The following is a 19,922-nucleotide window of genomic DNA, read 5'->3' on the forward strand; positions in this document are numbered from 1 at the left end:
AGCTCCCGAATTGGAGGAGTGTAGCTTTCAGTCAATGTTTATGATTGTAAAAAGGACAGAAATAAGACTTGTACTACTCACAACTGCACACGCACCAAAAACCATTCAACCTGAGAAAGTCAGGGGAGGAAGGAATTCTGTTTTACAAAGTGCCATAGGTGGCAATTGGAAACACCTCCTGTCTAGTCCTAAAATGTACTGTTTCTATTACGCTTTAGGCAGGAAATACCACTCTATGGACTGCTGGAATCCTTTTGACTGTTATTTAAAAATGAAGGTGGAAACATTTTATAATGAACTGAGAGCATTATTTCAGAAGAGAGAAATCAATGTGTGTTCTGCTGTGAAAATTACAATATTTGTTCATTTACTCTTTTGCATAGGGAACAAATAAATTTAAAACACTCCTGCACAAAAAAGTACAAATATTATCCTTTTATTTTTTAGAATGCAATTACTTTTTATTATGGCTTTTTTCTCATTTTCCTCATTTCCCCTGTTTCCTGCTATCATGTTTGAGAAAGTGGGTTAATAACCAGTTCTCAAGTTCCATGAATAGACTGTGGACTGGTCCACAGGAGAGGCATGAGAGTAGGTCAAGATATTTCCCATCACTACTAGAATTCCGCACTTCTCCACTAGTCTGAATCCAGGTCCCGTAAGCTATATCATTGGGGCTGGCATGACAATGCATTCCAGGATGGGCACGTGTTTTTCCAGAGAACTTCTGTTATTTTAAGTTTGTTTGTGAAATGTTGGCATCACTGGCTGGGCCAATGCTTTAAATGAAAAAGCACCACCTTAAGCCATGTAAAACAGGTGTCTGTTTCCTCACAGGTAAAGCAAGATGAAAGAATTCTAGTGACCGAGCATGGCCTATTGATTCGTTCTGTACAAAATGTTGACCGAGGGCTTTATCACTGCATTGCTACAGAGAACAACTTCAAAAGCACAGTGGTGAAAATCAAGCTGAAAGTTGTGGATCCAGACCAAGTTACCCCTATAATCAACAAAGGGACGTCCTGGACCTGGGGAGCTGCTCATAGCCTGAGTGGTGTGCAACTTCTTCACAAGGACTTGGTAGGACTATTCAGTTACTCCGAAATGCAAGCGATCAATAAGTACTGCAAGGAGAGTTGGCATCAGCAAAGACAGACTGAGAAGGGGCAATCAATCAGAATAGATCACCCAAAACTAAAGGCACTTATTGATAGACGAAAAAGTCGAAATAGAAGAAACCAGTTGCCTGGCACTTAAGAACTGTCTTATGTAATAATTATTTGATGGTATGAAACTATTTAATATGAACTGTACAAAATCCATCTGTAGTCACCTTGTTCATCTTTTTATCTTCACTCCAGAATTTAGCTGTACTTGGGAATGTCTGATCAATCTGTGATTAGCACAGCATTTTAACCTGTAATTTTTCTGTGCTACCTAATATCTTCATCTTATGTAAAATCCAGACATTCATTTAGATTTAATTCCTGTCTATTTGTAATAACTTGTAAGGAGGCCATTTTCTATTGGTCTGTTTTTAATAGTAAATAGTACTCGTTCAGACTTGTACTGACATTCTGTAAACTAAATCTGCTGTAAGCCCTTCATTTTTACCCCACTTATATTTAGCTCTGTGCCAAGGCCAATGAGTTCCACAGGTCCACCCATATGACTGAGCAGGGTGGGGCCAAAGCATCTGGTTCACTCATGAGAAAATGTTAAATTAAGTGTGGTGTGGTACTACTTCAGTTCTAATGACCTGTGACTTCCCTTTTCTGGTAAGGGCCTAGAAGGTCAAAGGTAATATTGGACCTACACTTTAGTGTTATATGTATTTCTATAAAATGAGGGTAATGCCATTTTAAGTGCAAAACCTTGAAACAGCATTATCTTAAGCTCTTCAGAATCCAATTCTGTAAATACCCATTAAATGTATTGCAATATATTGGAAAGTTGAGCTATTGAACTGTAGAAGGAGACATATGTCATGGAATTATGTTATCTGGAAAACTTCAAATTGCTCTACAACAGAAATAAAGACAGAAAATATTGGAAATACACAACAGATCTGTCAACATTTACAAGAAAATTTAAGAGTAGCATTTTGGGCAGATATCCTTCATCCAGCTCCATTGAAAGATTTTTTGAAAATGTTACACCTTTATCTGTCAGATATCAATTCTTCGCTTACGTCTTTGCAGTTTCTGTTTTTATTTCAGACTTTTACAATTTATGTTTTGCTTCTTAAATTGTTACTGATACATGTTAAGAATATAAAAATCACCACTGCTCCTTGTAATGAAAATAATCTACAATAAAAATTGGAAAATATTGGGTCATTCTAAAAGGAAATTATCACTGGGTGAATAATAGATTCTGAGACAAATTCCACTGAATGACCCATCTATACATTAAATTTCAAGATTCATTGACTATTGTGGCTGAACACAACCGTGCAAGTCATCAGCAACCAAGAATGCCACAAATACTGTCTCCATCATTCCTATTAGGATCAAAACTACAGAGCTGATAGATGAATGTTTCCTGAGATTTTATTGTAAATGAAATGTTTAAGATATTATTTGGTATGTTTAAGTGTTTTTTGGTATGCTGTTACATGTAGATTAAGTACAAAAGTTCTCAAATTTAAACATTTCTCTTCCACTTGCCAATGCAAATAGTTAGTTAATTTGAGTAGGAAGGAGATCAAATATTAGTGTACAGTTTTTACTAACGTTAATTTGCTGGCAGGATGTTAGCAAATTAAAGAAATGAAGAACATGTTCCTAACAAAATGGCAGTTAAGGTATAGATGAAATATAGATTAAATACTTCTGCTGGACTAATTTATGTCAAGAAAACATGACACAATGTACTTTCATGGTGATGATAATAAACTTTCAAAGACACTTAACTTTTTCAAGTGCGTGTCTTCTCTACTACAAGTGACATTCCATGTGATATGCGTTAACCTATTATTTGTTCTCACCTCCAGTTCTGACAGTTTGGATTCAGTAACAAATTCAACCCAAACGATACCTGATGATGTGTCTGATCTTATCTCGTCCCAGTGTAGTGCACTTTTGTGGGAGTCAGTAGACTGGAGAAAGGAAGGGATTTTTTCTCTCTGTTTCCTTAATTCAGTGAGGCCATTGGTGTTGTCTGTTCCGACTGAGTAGTACAGAGGGATGGCTGGCTCTCTTTCTTTATTCACCCACCCCTAGTAAGTTGTAACAAGATTGATATGAAAAGGATCCTTTCTATTGTGTATGCCTTCATCCCAAAACAAAGGAATTTATGTTTTAAAAGAAGCCAACTTAACCAGGCTATCTTTAGTTGATGAAAGAATGAGTTTATTAGTTGTTAAGCACAACGAAGAATGATGGTGGAAGGTACTACAGTCCCAACGGGCCGCTCTCTTGTTAGAGAGATGAGGCCGGTGCTGAGTTTAATCTGAGGCTCACCATGTCTCAGGGGAGGAGCAATGTTGAGAAGGAAAGATCTTCATGTGACTTCAGGACCTGCAGAAACTGAACATGCGCATTACTCACAAGCCACCCAGCAAAATGAGCTAACTAACCCTCTAGTAATGGAGTACATGTATGGACAGAGAGTTTAGTCCAAAAAAAAGGTAAAAGTTAAAAAATGATATGCGGATCAGTCTCTGAGTTCCACGAAAAGTAGACAATGGGGCATTATGGTCATGTGAGACCATTATCTCTGAAGTGAAAAGGTAAACCATTGATTTTCAGATACTTGGCTTTGCAAATAAGCAAAAGGCCTGATTCATTTTGACTATGGTTTTGTTTGATTTCTGGCTTCCAACAAAGAGAGAAATACTTTGTTTTCATTGGCAGCACCAGGAAGGTGAGTTTTCTCAGTTGTGACCCTCACTGCTCACACTGTTGCTATCACTACTAATTCAGATGGCTGGATGGCTGGCTTGTGATGCAGAGTAAAACAGGCTCCATTCCCTCACTGGCTGAAGTCAGCCTGAAGGTCTCAACTTATGTAGTTGCTGAGGTGTGGTAATCCTCAGGTTGAACTCAACACCAGTCATCTCTCTTTAATGAGAGATCAGCCCTATGGCTCAATGGGACTACAGTGCATTTACGTAATGTCACCCACTGGTGTATACTGACCAGGATTGAAAGTAACTTTTAAACTATAGTTTTAAAAGGGGATAGTGCAAACATGTCTCATGCCTCGAGTATTCTCCTTTCTCTCATTGTGTTCACGATTGGCAAGGACTGTCAGGACATTACAGTTCAGTTTCCAGTGCTTTTCTCCCTTTTAAAGTCCAACTCTTCTCAGCTTTCTTGACACCCTTCTGAAGTGACATTCCAGGATCTCCCTTGAGGCTAAGGATAATCCACACAGATCATCCAGATAGTCACTAAATTAGATTAATTACAGTTTACATTCACAGTCAATATTTGGTGCTGTGTCCTTTCTTGAAAAAAATGGTGTAATTGAAAGCTCAATATGTCCATAGACATCATCATGGAGGAGGGGGAGACAGGCATTCGATAAAGTATTGACCCTTTCAAACCCATATACAATACAGTGCGGATTCAGAAACACTAACAAACATCATTTTCCCTGGCAGGGGATTTCCTTTTGTTTTCAGTATATTGGGTAAGACATTTAGCTCATTATTGCTATTTTTGGGGTGGTATGAGTGTCCTCAAGTTAAAAATAGCATCTATGGTACCCCCACATGAGGCAAGTCATAGTGGTTCCATGTGTTATATGGTGAGGCATCAGTGTACCTGCAGTGATCATGTGTTCAGAAGAATCCACAGAAGTCAGTTCATGGTGTCAGTCAATGTACAATGCTGATTTGATGTCAGTAATGCCATTTTTTTCAAAGGCTGAGAATCCAAGCAGGTTAAGTCAGCACGCAACTTCATGATGATTTTACGTTTGTCCATGTACAGGTTGTCATTAACTGCACATGTCAGTTTTCAGGCACTGCAATGCTAATTCTGCCTATCACTGGCACGAAAATGGATTTTACTCCATTTATATCTAGATAATGTGAGGTCATAGACTGTGTATCATGCAAGTTTTGGAAACATCTATGATTTTTTCATGCGGTGACAGCTCACTATACCACCTACATTTGAGTTACTGTGGAGCCTGGGTGATGAGCTATCTGCCGACCACACGATCTCAGTGTACAAGTGAAGAATGTGTGTGTAGATCATGCTAGTAATAGAAGTTATGCTGCACATTAAAGGTGACCATTCATTTGAGATTATTGATCATCTTTCAACACTCCTTCAAGATCTTGAAGCTTGGCTTTCGGCATTGTCCTGGAGTGATTATAATAGATTTGGATTGATTCTGAAATGAAAGCTAATAACTTAGAATTGACAAATGTAGCTATGAGCATTTTCTCACAGCATGAGTATCTCACAAATTTGGGTAATGATGAAGGAATGATGGGATACATTTCAATTCCCATGTGAATCTAGGTAAGAATGTAACTTGTAACAATTATCCATATCCACACAGACCATAGACATAAGGAAGCACTAATGCTTGTGTTGCTGAAGCAGACCGGCTGGGGTGGGGGTTGGGGAGGGGGGGGGTGGGGGGGGTGCGGTCCTGTATTAATTTGAGAATGATAAACTATTGAGACTTTTATATTTGCAGAGAGGCTGCCCTGATTAACCAGGTGAAGGTTGTACCCCGCGTATGCTTGAATAAAGTCTATAATTATTGTACTGAAGACTCAAAATGGCTGTTTCCAAATCAGCAGAACAGACCCTCACAGCTATCTGTTCCCATTGACTCTGTGGTTTATCATGAGTCACTGAAGTAGTGTGCTGGAAATCAATCCCCACTATTCCCAGAGTTATCACAGAAGTTAAAGCTTTTAAAAGAAACACGCAAAAATCCCCAACTACTTAATTTTCAGACCCAGCTGACAGAAAACGTGGCCCATGTTTCTGTACTTAACAAGAATCATTATTTATTATAGGTACAGATTCTATTATTATAGATTCTAGCTACAGCTAAATAATTACATTAAGTAAACTCGACAGACTGAGACTCGAAATCCTTTATAAATTCCCCTTTACGCACTCACAGGCAAACAAACATAAATGGATAAAAAAAATGGGTGAAGGGAAAACTGAAAACAGTTCTTTAGTCTTTGTTCACTGATGTGTTGGAAGATTCTTCCTGATTGGAATGTTTCTCCTCAACCTTCCTTCTTCCAAATGCTGTCACTGGTTAGCAAAAGGCATAGGGTGATTGATTCACTTTTGAAAGGTTTCTAACTTATCACATTGCTAATCACTTGCAGTATTGACTCCCTGCTGATGGATCTAGCTAGTAAAAAGCATGGTTGATGCTAGCTAGATGCAGAAATCATCGAAATATATTACAATGAGCATGTTAATCATGTTCCATGGCTCAAAAGTTAAATATCCAATGATGATGATTGATGCAGAGAGGTTGATTCTTTTGTAGGGTTTCACTGGTTCAGAACTAACTGTGTCTGAGTAGTACATTCCTGTGGTCCCAACCTACGTCACTTGAATTCCTGTAAATGTAGATAGTTGAATTAAGTCTTGAAAGGTTTCTTATATATACAAAGAGAGGGTATTTGAGATGGTCATTATCAGAATACTTTAACATTTAAACCTTTGAATAAAGTGACATTGAAATCCATCTTGAACTAAAATGCAAAATGAGTGATATCACCTGGACCATCTATTAGATATACTGCCCAATATTAGTGATATAAGATTAGATTACTTACAGTGTGGAAACAGGCCCTTTGGCCCAACAAGTCCACACCTAACTTCTGAAGAGCAACTCACCCAGACTCATTCCCCTACACCTAACACTACAGGCAATTTAGCATGGCCAACTCACCTAACCTGCACATTTTTGGACTGTGGGAGGAAACCAGAGCACCCAGAGGAAACCCACGCAGACACAGGGAGAATGTGCAAACTCCACAAAGACAGTTGCCTGAGGTGGGAATTGAACCCAGGTCTCTGGCACTGTGAGATAGCAGTGCTAACCACTGTGCCACCGTGCCACCAATATATTTGAGCCAATAAGGCTGGCTGGCATTGGGTGGCTCATGGAATACCACCTTAGATATAAGCCATGAAGCTGCTTTTATTAATGAACAATAGAAAGCATCTTATACCTGTCTGCAGCACAATGTCTGTTCAATCCAAAAATGTTCAGGTTAGGTGGATGGCCATAGTGTCCATGGATGTGCAGGTTAGGTAGATTAGCCATGTGAAATGCAGGGTTATAACAATAGGGTAGGAGGATGGGAATGGGTGGGTTACTGTTTAGAGAGTCGGCATGACTTGATAAAAATTATTATGGGCCAAATGGCCTTCTTCCACACTATAGTGATTCTATGATTCCATGAATTAATTCACTAATGTAAATCAGACAGCTTTATATTTAAAAATGACAGCTTTGGGAACGAGCTGGAAAACATTCCAAACCTCTAAACAATTATAAAAGCTTTACATAGATTTATAACCATGCAATAAATACGCTCACATTTTTTCTTTTCTTGGATGCTAATATAATTTACTAATATTACTTCAGGACACCAGCATTTACTGACATTGCAAAATGATGGGAAAAGTGGAAATCAATTTGTAAACATTGCCGGGAGGTTTTAAATATTTCAGCAATCATTCCTCATATCTGATCAAGACAACATTTGGTTGTGCCTCTGTCGCACTAGATGTTTGGTTACAAGTCCTTCAGCCTGACATCATCAACATATTAAAACCCACCCATCTTCTACCTATACACTTTCCCTTTTGTTCTTTTATTGTCTCTCTCCCTGCACCTCACCCATAAGTTCAGAAAAAATTTACAACCATGTTCCCAGGGTTAAAGGATTTGAGCTATAGGGAGAGGTTGAATAGGCTGGGGCTGTTTTCGCTGGAGCATTGGAGGCTGAGAGGTGACCTTATAGAGGTTTATAAAATCATTAGGGGCATGGATAGGATAAATAGAAAAGTCTTTTCTCTGGGTTGGGGGGAGTCCAGAACTAAAAAGCATAGGTTTAGGGTGAGAGGGGAAAGATATAAAAGAGACCTATGGGGCAACTTTTTCACTCAGAGGGTGGTGGGTGTATGGAATGAGCTGCCAGAGGAAGTGGTGGAGGTTAGTACAATTGCAACATTTAAAATGCATCTGGGTGGATATATGAATTGTGGAAGGGGTTGGAGGGATATGGGCCAGGTGCAGGCAGGTGGGATTGGATTGGGTTGGGATAGCTGGTCGGCATGGACGAGTTGGACCAAAGGGTCTGTACATCTCTATGACTCTATGACTCTATCCCCCCTTTCCTCCCTCGATTACTTAAACTTTCAGACATACTCAGCAGATCAGGCAACATCTGTGGAGAAAGAAACAAAGTTAAAGTTACAGGATGATGACTTTATAATTTTCCTCAGTTTTGATGAAAGGTCATCCACAGCAAGCAGGTTCTCTGTCCACAGACCCTTCCAGACATGCTATGTCCAAATTTTCTGCTTTTATTTCAGATGCTACGAAAAGATGCAGGCACACATTTCCAACAGAATTCATCTGAAGCTGATTAAAGACCAAATGTCTTGATGATTTGTCTCTTACTCAGAATCAATATGTTTGTATTACTCATTCCTGCCCAGGCTGAAACTGGGAACTGAACACAGACCAGGGGCTGAACACAAGATATCAGGTGTCCTTCTTTGGGAAAGACTTTAGAAAAGTATAAGCAAATTTTGGCTGATGTTGCAAGATCTTACATCCATACAGGTGATATTGAAATTAAGATGTGCTGTCAGGTCTCAACAAGTCTGAATTGGACCATACTACATCATCAAGTTTACAGGAAGTTCTTGGAATAACTATATTTCTTTCACAGGATGCCCCAAACTCTACTGGATTTAGTTGCTGACCGATTATGTTACTGGTTTAACACACCAATGACTGCAAGCTTAAACCTCATTGTGACAACTTAAGAAACTGAATTCAGTAATCTATATATTTGGTTCATGTAACAAATGTAAAACCTCAACTTATTCATGACAATCATTCAGTCAAAAGAGTCTATTATCTAGAGTGGTCTACAGTCTCACATCATGTGGTTCAGTCTGAACGTGTTTGGTACAATAGGGCTCAGCACAAATACAATCTTGCCAATATTATTCATTCTTAAGGATAGGTTTTAGATTGGAACAGTCTACGAGCAATATATGTGCCAAGTTAGGGTATTCGATCAAACATGGGTTTGAGTTGAAAATACAAGAAAATGTTATTATTTGTCTGAATGGAGAGCAATTTTTTTTAATCAATCACAGGATATGGATGCCACGAGCTAAGTCAGCATTTATTGACTCCCATCTAATTGCCATTGAGAATGTGGTTGTGAGCTGCCTTCTTAAAATTCTGCAGCCTACGGGGGGGGGGGGGGGGGAGGGTGCAACTGTTAGGGTTTCAGAATTTTCACCCAGTGAAGGAATGGCAAGTAATTCCAAGTCAGAATGGTGTGTAACATGAAGGGGAACGTGCAGGTGATCGTGTTCTCAGCCATCTACTACTATTGTCTCTCTAAGTGGTAGTGTGATGGTACTGTGCCTTTAAGACAGATTTGTTCTGTGCTGTTTCTCTTACAGAGAGGTGATGCCAGAGTGGTATCAGAATGTCTGCTTCAGAAGCAGTAGGTAAACAGTCTTGAGCTCCCTGAGTGACTTTTTTTAAAAAATTGACAAAAGAAGCATGAATGGATAGAGTCAGGCTCGCACTGATGCAGGTTTTTAGTTTTGTTTCCAGTTGGGTGTTTGGAGTTGACAGATACAGCTCTCTCTTGGCTGCAGTAATAGGTCACATTCTCTCTCTGCTGCTCGATTGTCTATTACAGTGTTCTTTTCTCCAGGCTTGGAGAGAAGATAGTACATGAGGAGAATCTATTTTGCTGAATTTGCCTTTGCCAAGGGTGTGTTTATGGGATGCTGCTATGTTGGAACAGTTGATGATTAGTGGATTGTTTGTGTTTTAACTGTTATAAGAATAAATTTTAAAAAATATAACTTAAAGCCTAATGGTGGGCCAATTGAACCACTTCTGGAATACAGCACCTTACACTTGCCTTTAAATAAATTCAAATATTAGGGCCTATGCTATATCCTTGATATATTTTGAGGGGGTCCATAACTGGCAGATGTCACGGGTGGGAAAGGTGCTGTTGAGGGAGACTAGGTGAGTTGTTGTAGTGCCTGTTGTAGATGGTACATACTGCTCCCACCTTACATTGATCGTGAAGGAAATGAATGTGAAAGGTGGTAAATGAGAGGCCAATTAAGTAGGCTGTTTTGTCCAAGATGGTGTTGAATTTCTTGAGTGTTGTTGGTACTATACCAATCCAGCAAATGGATGTGGGATTCTTCCAGATAACTACTGCTGGTACCTTGTGGTATTTGCTTCCTCGACCAATAGGTGATCTTGGGTAAAGATTAGATAGTTTGCTGTTACAAAGCCTCCTTTACAAGGACCTATTAGTGGTAGAAGATACATCATCAATGTGTACCTACTGAAGAGGCCCTGTTCTTATTTAACAAGAACGCTTATTGCCTGAAAGCAATGTGTAATTACATTTGGGCAGGTATAATTACTAAGATCTGAGGGAGCTGCTATTCCCTCTAAAAGCTAGAATAGAATTTGTCTCAACTCACAGGCTAAGTGTGACATCGGTAGAATGGGTGGAATCAATATAACATTAACAATAACTCCTTCACAACTATCACCTTGTATAACAAAGGAGAGTATTATCAGTAGTCTTAACTGTAAAAATTGAAACTGCACATTTGGAATGATCTAGGTTCAGTAGTGGAGATCATATCCTCTTTATAGATCAATTAGTGTTAGGAGCAGCATTATTCCTTATCATTTGTTTCGGGTTTATCACAGTGACTACTGTCTTGCAAGTAGGTAAGTAAGAAAAACAGATGAATTCATTATGGATTTGAAACAAAGACTCCAATTTATCTATTGAAGGAAATATACCTTTGCAAGGACCAAGACTTGACAGCCCCAGCATACCAATGCATATTTGAACCCCATTTTGCTCTTTTGTAAATCACGTTAGTCTAATTTGCTAGAATTCTTTGAACATGCAGCAAGCAAAGTAGATAATGAGGGTCTTGCAGAAGTTGTATATCTGGTCTTTCAGAAGGCATTTGATAAGATAGCAGTAATCTTGAGATTAGTTTCCCCTACAGTGTGGAAACATGCCCTTCAGCCCAACAAGTCCACACTGACCCTCCAGAGAATAATCCACCCAGACCGATTTCCCTCTGACTAATGCACCTAACACTATGGGCAATTTAGCATGGCCAATTCATCTAACCTGCACATCTTTGGACTGTGGGAGGAAACTGGAGCACCCGGAGGAAACCCACGCAGACACAGGGAGAATGTACAAACTCCACACAGACAGTCGCCTGAGGCTGGAATCGAACCTGGATCCCTGGTGCTGTGAGGCAGCAGTGCTAAATACTGAGCCACCATACCACCCAAATATATTAGCCTGGATAGAGGATTGGTTAGCCAACAGAAAGCAGAGAGTCAGGATAACTGGGTTTTTATCTGCTTAGCAAACTGTAACTAGCAGAATACCACATGATTCAGTCCTTGGGTCCTAACTATGTACAAGCTATACTAATGACTTTGATGCAGGCATAGAATGTGCTGTAGTCAAATTTGCAGATGACATTAAAACAGGTGGGAAAATAAATTGCAATGAATAAATAAGAAATTTATAAATAGGTATGAACAGGTTTGATGAATGGGCCAAAACCTGGCAGAGATTTTAATGAAGATAAGTCTGAGGCTATCCATTTTTTTCAGAAGTATAAAAATTAACTAAATCAAGAGAAACTTCAAAATGCCATAGGGCAGAGGAATCTGCATGTCCTCATTCATGAATGACAAAAACTGGGATGTGGTACAGCAGGCAATATCAAAAGCAAATGGAATTTTGGCATTTCTTGCTAAAGGAGTATCAGTGTAGGGAATTGTTACAATTGTTCAAGACTTTGAATCTGCAATATGTAGAACTGTGTACAGTTTAGGTTCCCTTACTTAAGGAAGAATGTGAATACATTGGAGGAAATTCAGAGAAGGCTCATTATACTCAATCCAGAGATAAAAGGCTTGTCCTATGAGGAGTGATTAAGCAGTTATGCCTATTCTACAGTGCGGGTGGATGCCGGGAATTGAATAAATTTGTGGAGATGATACAGATATCTTTAATCACTTATGACTTATACACTAAGTGGTAAGGTCCAAGGGAGTGTTGCTTAACAAAGAGACCTTGGAGTGTAGGTTCATAGCTCCTTGAAAGTGGCGTCGCAGGTAAATAGGATAGTGAGGAAGGCGTTTGGTATGTTTTCCTTTATTGGTCAGAGTATTGCGTACAGAAGTTGGGAGGTCATGTTGCAGCTATACAGGACATTGGTTAGGCCACTGTTGGAATATTAAATGCAATTCTGGTCTCCTTCCTATTGGAAAGATGTTGTGAAACTTGAAAGGGTTCAGAAAAGATTTACAAGGATGTTACCAGGATTGGAGGATTTGAGCTATAGGGAGAGGCTGAACAGGCTGGGGCTGTTTTTCCTGGAGCGTCGGAGCCTGAGGGGTGACCTTATAGAGGTTTACAAAATTATGAGGGGCATAGATAGGATAAATAGACAAAGTCTTTTCCCTGGAGTGGGGGAGTCCAGAACTAGAGGGTATAGGTTTAGGGTGAGAGGGGAAAGATATAAAAGAGACCTCAGGGGCAACTTTTTCATGCAGAGGGTGGTACGTGTATGGAATGAGCTGCTAGAGGATGTATTAGAGGCTGGTACAATTGCAACATTTAAAAGACATTTGGATGGGTATATGAATAGGAAGGGTTTGGAGGGATATGGGCTGGGTGCTGGCAGATGGGACTAGATTGGGTTGGGATATCTGGTCGGCATGAGCGGGTTGGACCGAAGGGTCTGTTTCCAGGCTGTACATCTCTATGACTCTATGACTCTAACTCTCCTGGTCTTAATGGAATACATTCCTGGGTGCTAGTAGAAGTGATAGTACACGTGTTACTGGTAATTTACCAAAAATTCACTGGATTCCGGGCAGGTCCAGACAGTCTGGAAAACAGCAAATGTTTAAAAAAGGGTGTAGGCTAAAGGCTGGTAACTATAGGACAGTTAGTTTAACATCTGTAGTTGGGAAAATTCTGCAGGCTATCATTAAAGAAGAAGTAATCCGAGGTGGAGCATGGGAAATTTTTCTGGCTGTAACAGCTGCTCCATTTTTGAGGTATTTTAGGTGTTGGAGGTGATATCCTCGAATTCCAGGAGCAGCAATTACTGTTTTACATGCTGTTGCATTATTTTGGAACTTTATTTAAAAAAAGTCAAAACAACAACAGCTTTAAAAGAGAGAAGAACAGACGAAGGAAGCACATGGTGAGGTCAGTGCAGGAGAGAGAAAGAAACAGACATCACAGTGAACTTGCACAGTTGCTGCCTTTGCTGTTTGAATTTATGTATCATTGGACATTGGAGTGTGTCTGGGAAAATTAACAGACTGAAATTCACAACTGATCTTAGAGGAACTGTTTGAGCGAAGTTCACAACACAGAATCAGATAAATGAATAGTTTTAAGTGTGTCCTACAAAAAGTCTGCAGTAGTGAGTGGAGTGGGTTCTTTCTTGATTATATGTTCTTTGAGATATGTCTCTTGATGAAACTTAAAATATAAGCCATAACTATTAATTTAACTGATGAAAGCGTTTTGTCGAGGAATAAGACAGTGTTATTTTCTGGGTCTGTAGATTGTGAAGGAGCAAATTGGCCTTTAGTAGAGTGATATGCATTTCTTATCAGATGTGGGAGTTAAGGAGAGTTTACGGGTTACTGTGGATTATATCTGCAATACACACGGTTGGTTATGAATCCTATCAGATCAAATGGATCAGTTGGAGAGACGGTTAGAAGCAATAAGGAACAGTATGTGATGGATGGCAGTTAAAGGAAGGGGAGAAAGTTTCAGATATAGTGACATAGATAGGGTAACTCCAGGAAAGATAAGAGAGGTAGGCAGCTAGTGCAGGAGTCTTCTGTGGCTATACCCATTTCAAACAAGTATGCTGTTTTGGAAAATGTAGGGGGTGATGGATTCTCAGGGAACGTTGCAGGTTTCTGGTATTGACACTCGCTCTAATGCAACGAGGAGTGCGTTGGATTCCAAGAGATCAATTGTGTTAGGGGATTCTCTAGTCCGAGGTACAAACGGAGGTTTCTGTGGCCAGCAGCGAAAAATCAGAATGGTGTGTTGCTTCCCTGGTGCCAGGATCAAGGATGTCTCAGAGAGGGTGCAGAATATTCTCACGGGGGAAAGGGGCCAGCAAGAGGTCATTGTCCACATTGGAACCAACAACATAGGAAGGGAAAAGGTTGAGATTCTGAAGGGAGATTACAGAGAGTTAGGCAGGAATTTAAAAAGAAGGTCCTTGAGAGTAGTAATATCTGGATTACTCCCACTGCTACGAGCTAGTGAGGGCTGGAATAGGAGGATAGAGCAGATGAATGCATGGCTGAGGAGCTGGTGTATGGGAGAAGGAGTCACATTTTTGGATCATTGGAATTTTTGGGGGGAAGAAGTGACCTGTACAAGAAGGAAGTATTGCACCTAAATTGGAAGGGGACTAATATACTAGCAGGGAGATTTGCTAGAGCTCCTTGGGAGGATTTAAACTGGCAAGGTGGGGGCGGTGGGACCCAGGGAGATAGTGAGGTAAGAGATCAATCTGAGACTAGTACAGTTGAGAACAGAATCAAGTCAAACAGTCAGGGCAGGCAGGGACAATGTGGGACTAATAAATTAAACTAGATTTATTTCAATGCAAAGGGCCGAACAGGGAAGGCAGATGAACATAGGGCATGGTTAGGAACATGGGACTGGGATATCATAGCAATTACAGAAACATGGCTCAGGAATGGGGAGGACTGACAGCTTAATGTTCCAGAACAGAAAGGGAGGCAAGAGAGGAGGGGGAGTGGCATTTTTGATAAGGGATAGCATTACAGCTGTGCAGAGGGAGGATATTCCTGAAACTACATCCAGGGAAGTTATTTGGGTGGAACTGAGAAATAAGAAAGGGCTGATCACCTTATTAAGATTGTTTTATAGACCCCCAAATAGTCAGAGGGAAATTGAGAAACAAACTTGTAAGGAGATCTTAGCTATATGTAAGAATAATAGAGTGGTTATGGTAGGGGATTTTAAGTTTCCAAACATAGACTAGGATTGCCATAGTGGTAAGGGTTTAGATGGAGAGGAATTTGTTAAGTGTGTACAAGAAAATTTTCTGCTTCAGTATGTGGATGTGCCTACTAAAGAAGGTGCAAAACTTGACCTACTTTTGGGAAATAAGGCAGGGCAGGAGACTGTGGGGGAGTAGATTGGGGCCAATGACCATAATTCTATTAGATTTAAGATATAATGGAAAAGGATAGACCAGATCTAAAAGTTGAAGTTCTAAATTGGAGAAAGGCCAATTTTGACGGTATTAGGCAAGAACTTTCAAAAGCTGATTGGGGGCAGATGTTCGCAGGTAAAGGGACAGCTGGAAAATGGAAAGCCTTCAGAAATGAGATAGCGAGAATCCAGAGAAAGTATACTCCTGTTAGCATGAAAGGAAAGGCTGGTAGGTATAGGGAATTCTGGATGACTGAAGAAATTGAGAGTTTGGTTAGGAAAAAGAAGGAAGTATATGTAAGGTATAGACAGGATAGTTCAAGTGAATCCTTAGAAGAGTATAAAGGCAGTAGGAGTATACTTAATAGGGAAATCAGGAGGGCAAAAAGGGGGTATAAGATACCTTTGGCAAATAGAATTAAGGAGACTCCAAAGGGTTTTTACAAATACATTAAGGACAAAAGGGTAATTAGGGAGAGAAAAGGGCCCCTCAAATATCAGCAAGATGGCCTTTGTGTGGAGCCGCAGAAAATGGGGGAGTAACTAAATGAGTATTTTGCATCAATATTTACTGCGGAAAAGGATATGGAAGATATAGAATGTACGGAAATAGATGGTGACACGTTTAAAAATGTCAATATTACAGAGGAAGAAGTGCTGGATGTCTTGAAACGCATAAAGATTAGATTAGATTACTTACAGTGTGGAAACAGGCCCTTCGGCCCAACAAGTCCACACCGCCCCGCCGAAGCGCAACCCACCCATACCCCTACATCTACCTCTTACCTAACACTATGGGCAATTTAGCATGGCCAATCCACCTGACCTGCACATCATTGGACTGTGGGAGGAAACCGGAGCACCCGGAGGAAACCCACGCAGACACAGGGAGAACCTGCAAACTCCACACAGTCAGTCGCCTGAGGCGGGAATTGAACCCGGGTCTCTGGCGCTGTGAGGCAGCAGTGCTAACCACTGTGCCACCGTGCTGCCCACTAAAAGTGGATAAGTCCACAGGATCTGATCAGGTGTACCCTAGAACTCTGTGGGAAGCTATGGAAATGATTGTTGGGCCTCTTGCTGAGATATTTGTATCATCGATAGTCACAGGTAATATGCCAGAAGACTGGAGGTTGGCTAACGTGGTGCCACTGTTTAAGAAGGATGGGAAGGACAAGCCAAGGAACTATAGACCAGTGAGCCTGACGTCGGTGGTGGGCATGTTGTTGGAAGGAATCCTGAGGGACAGGATGTACATGTATTTGGAAAGGCAAGGACTGATAGTCAACATGGCTTTGTGCGTGGAAAATCATGTCTCAAAAACTTGATTGATTTTTTGAAGAAGTAACAAAGAAGATTGATGAGGGCAGATAGGCAGATGTGATCTGTATGGACTTCAGTAAGGTGTTCAACAAGGTTCCTCATAGGAGACTAGTTAGCAAGGTTAAGATCTCACAGATTACAGGGAGAACTAGCCATTTAGATACAGAACTGGCTCAAAGGTAGAAGACAGAGGGTAGTGGTGGAGGGTTGTTTTTCAGACTGGAGGCCTGTGACCAGTGGAGTGCCACAAGGATCGGTGCTGGGTCCTCTACTTTTTGTCATTTATATAAATTATTTGGATGCAAGCATAAGAGGTACAGTTAGTGAGTTTGCAGATGAAACCAAAATTGGAGGTGTAGTGGACAGCGAGGAAGGTTACCTCAGATTACAACAGGATCTTGACCAGATGGGCCAATGGGCTGAGAAGTGGCAGATGGAGTTTAATTCAGATAAATGTGAGGTGCTGCATTTTGGGAAAGCAAATCTTAGCATGACTTATACACTTAATGGTAAGGTCCTAGGGAGTATTGCTGAACAAATAGACCTTGGAGTGCAGATTCATAGCTCCTTGAAAGTGTGGTTGCAGGTAGATAGGATAGTGAGGAAGGCGTTTGGTATGCTTTCTTTTATTGGTCAGAGTATTGAGTATAGGAGTTGGGAGGTCATGTTCTGGCTGTACAGTCTAACATTGGTTAGGCCACTGTTGGAATATTGCATGCAATTCTGGTTTCCTGCCTATCAGAAAGATGATATGAAACTTGAAAGGGTTCAGAAAAGGTTTACAAGGATTTTGCCAGGGTTGGAGGATTTAAGCTATGGGAGGAGGCTGTATAGGCTGGGGCTGTTTTCCCTGGACTGTCGGAGGCTGAGGGATGGCCTTATAGAGGTTTAAAAAATTATGAGGGGCATGGATAGGATAAATAGACAAAGTCTTTTCCCTGGGGTCGGGAAGTCCGGAACTAGAAGGCATAGGTTTAGGGTGAGAGGGGAAAGATATAAAAGAGACCTAAGGGTCAACCTTTTCAATCAGAGGGTGGTACGTGTATGGAATGAGCTGCCAGAGGAAGTGGTGGAGGCTGGTACAGTTGCAACATTTAAAAGTCATCTGGATGGGTATATGAATAGGAAGGGTTTGGAGGGATATGGGCCGGTGCTAATAGGTGGGACTAGATTGGGTTGGAATATCAAGTTGGCATGGACGGATTGGACCAAAGGGTCTGTTTCATGCTGTACATCTCTCAGATCCTATGACTTTAAGAAATAGTGAGACATCTGGATGGAAAGGGTTCTATCAGGCAGATGCAGTATGGATTCAGGAAGGGAAGGTTGTGTTTGACAAACTTACTGGAGTTCTTTGAGAATGTAACAAGTGCAGTTGATGGAGGGACTTAGGTAGGTGTTTGGATTTCCAGAAGGTGTTGGATAAGGTGCAGCATTAAAGACTCATCCATAAGGTTAGAATGCATGGAGTTGTGGGGAATGTATTGGCATGGATAGAGGACTGGTTAACCAACAGAAAACAGAGAGTTGGGATAAATGTGTGTTACTCTGGTTGGAGATCAGCAATGAGTGTGGTGCCACAGGGGTCGGTGTTGTGTTTGCAACTATTCATGATCTATATAAATGATTTGGAAGAGGAGACAGAATGTAACATACCCAATTTGCTGTTGACACTAAATTGAGTGGAAAGGCAAATTGTGCAGAGGTTGTGGAGGGTCTGCAGAGAGATTTACATTGGTTAATTGAATGGGCAAGAATCTAGCAATGTTAGTAAATGTGAGGTTAATCACTTTGGAAATAAAAATAGTAGGTCAGAGTATTATGTAAATGGTGAAGACTGCACCATACTGTTTTGCAATGCTCGTGCATGAATCGCTAAAAGTTGATTTGCAGGTGCAACAGGTAATCAGGAAAGCAAACGGAATATTGGTTTTCTTGCTAGAGGGATTGAATTTAAAAGCGGGGAGATTCTGCTGCAATTGTGCAACCTGTTGGTGAGGCTGCACCTGTCGTATTGTGAGCAGTTCTGGTCTCCTTACTTGAGGAAGGGTATACTGGCTTTGAAGCAGTGCAGAAGGGGTTCACCAGGTTGACTTCAGAGATGAGGGTGTTACCTGAGGAGAGGAGAGGTTGAGCCACCTGGAGCTTGCTAGAATTTAGAAGAATGAGAGGGTCCTTTTCTCCTTGTGGGTAAGACTAGGACTAGGCGACATGGCCTCAAGACTGGGGGCAGTAGATTTAGAACAGAGATGAGGAGGAACTGCTTTTCCCAGAGCGTAGTGAATCGATGGAATTCCCTACCCAAGGAAGCAGTAGAGGCAGCTTCATTAAATAGATTCAAGACAGAGATGGATGGGTTTTAGCATGGTAAGTGAATTAAGGGTTATGAGGATAATGCAGGTAAGAGGAGCTAAGACAATGGATAGATCAGCTACGATCTTAATGAATGGCAGAGCAGGCTCAAAGGCCCAAATGGCCTACTCTTGCTTCTGTTACTATAAACTATGAAACCCTTTTCCCATATAAAAGAATATGGAAAAATGGATAAGGAGAGGAGACCACTCATGTCCCAGAGGAGTATACAGGTTTCAGCAGTTGCAATTGAATATTAGCAGTTAATATTAGCTCTGTTAAGGAAATATGTTCCAGACACAGATTTTCAAAGTTATAAGGAAGGAAATGTAGATGTTAAACTTTCTTTTTCACCACAGCACCGTATTTTATTTACAACAGAATTGGCAATGTCCTCAAATAATGTCAAATTTATACCTCAAAATGAGGACAAACATAGAACTGCTGTGAGTTTTGCCATCCTTTCCAGCTTTCTATCAGTCTGAGAGGATGGGAGATGTGGTATGTGAGTGATGATGTGATAGCCTTGCTGCACACCATTTCAGTGGGTTGGGAGGTTCCTCTGACCATCAGGCCTGATGGTAATCCAATCACTGGGCCAAAATCCTGGCATGTGAACAGTAGCAGTTTAAGAAGGCAGCTCACCACCAGCTTCTCAAGGGTAACTAGGGATGGGCAATAAAATACTAGCCTGCCAGCGAAGTCCATGTCCAGAAAATTGGTGAGAAAGAACCAC

General features: G+C 40.7%; 1 protein-coding gene across 3 annotated transcripts in view; it reads left to right on the forward strand.

Moving 5' to 3' along the window:
- The window catches only part of sema3c (sema domain, immunoglobulin domain (Ig), short basic domain, secreted, (semaphorin) 3C), a 160,857-nt gene extending 157,943 nt beyond the window's left edge, over positions 1 to 2,914 (forward strand). For all 3 annotated transcript variants that reach the window (XM_072562624.1, XM_072562625.1, XM_072562622.1), the window contains one exon: positions 838 to 2,914. In XM_072562624.1, coding sequence (XP_072418725.1) covers positions 838 to 1,257 — 420 coding nt within the window. In that variant the 3' untranslated portion in view covers positions 1,258 to 2,914. The remainder of the gene's footprint in view (positions 1 to 837) is intronic.
- The last annotated feature ends 17,008 nt before the right edge of the window (positions 2,915 to 19,922 follow it).

The sequence above is a fragment of the Chiloscyllium punctatum genome, chromosome 44 (genome assembly GCF_047496795.1).
Source record: "Chiloscyllium punctatum isolate Juve2018m chromosome 44, sChiPun1.3, whole genome shotgun sequence".
Taxonomy (NCBI): Eukaryota; Metazoa; Chordata; class Chondrichthyes; order Orectolobiformes; family Hemiscylliidae; genus Chiloscyllium; species Chiloscyllium punctatum.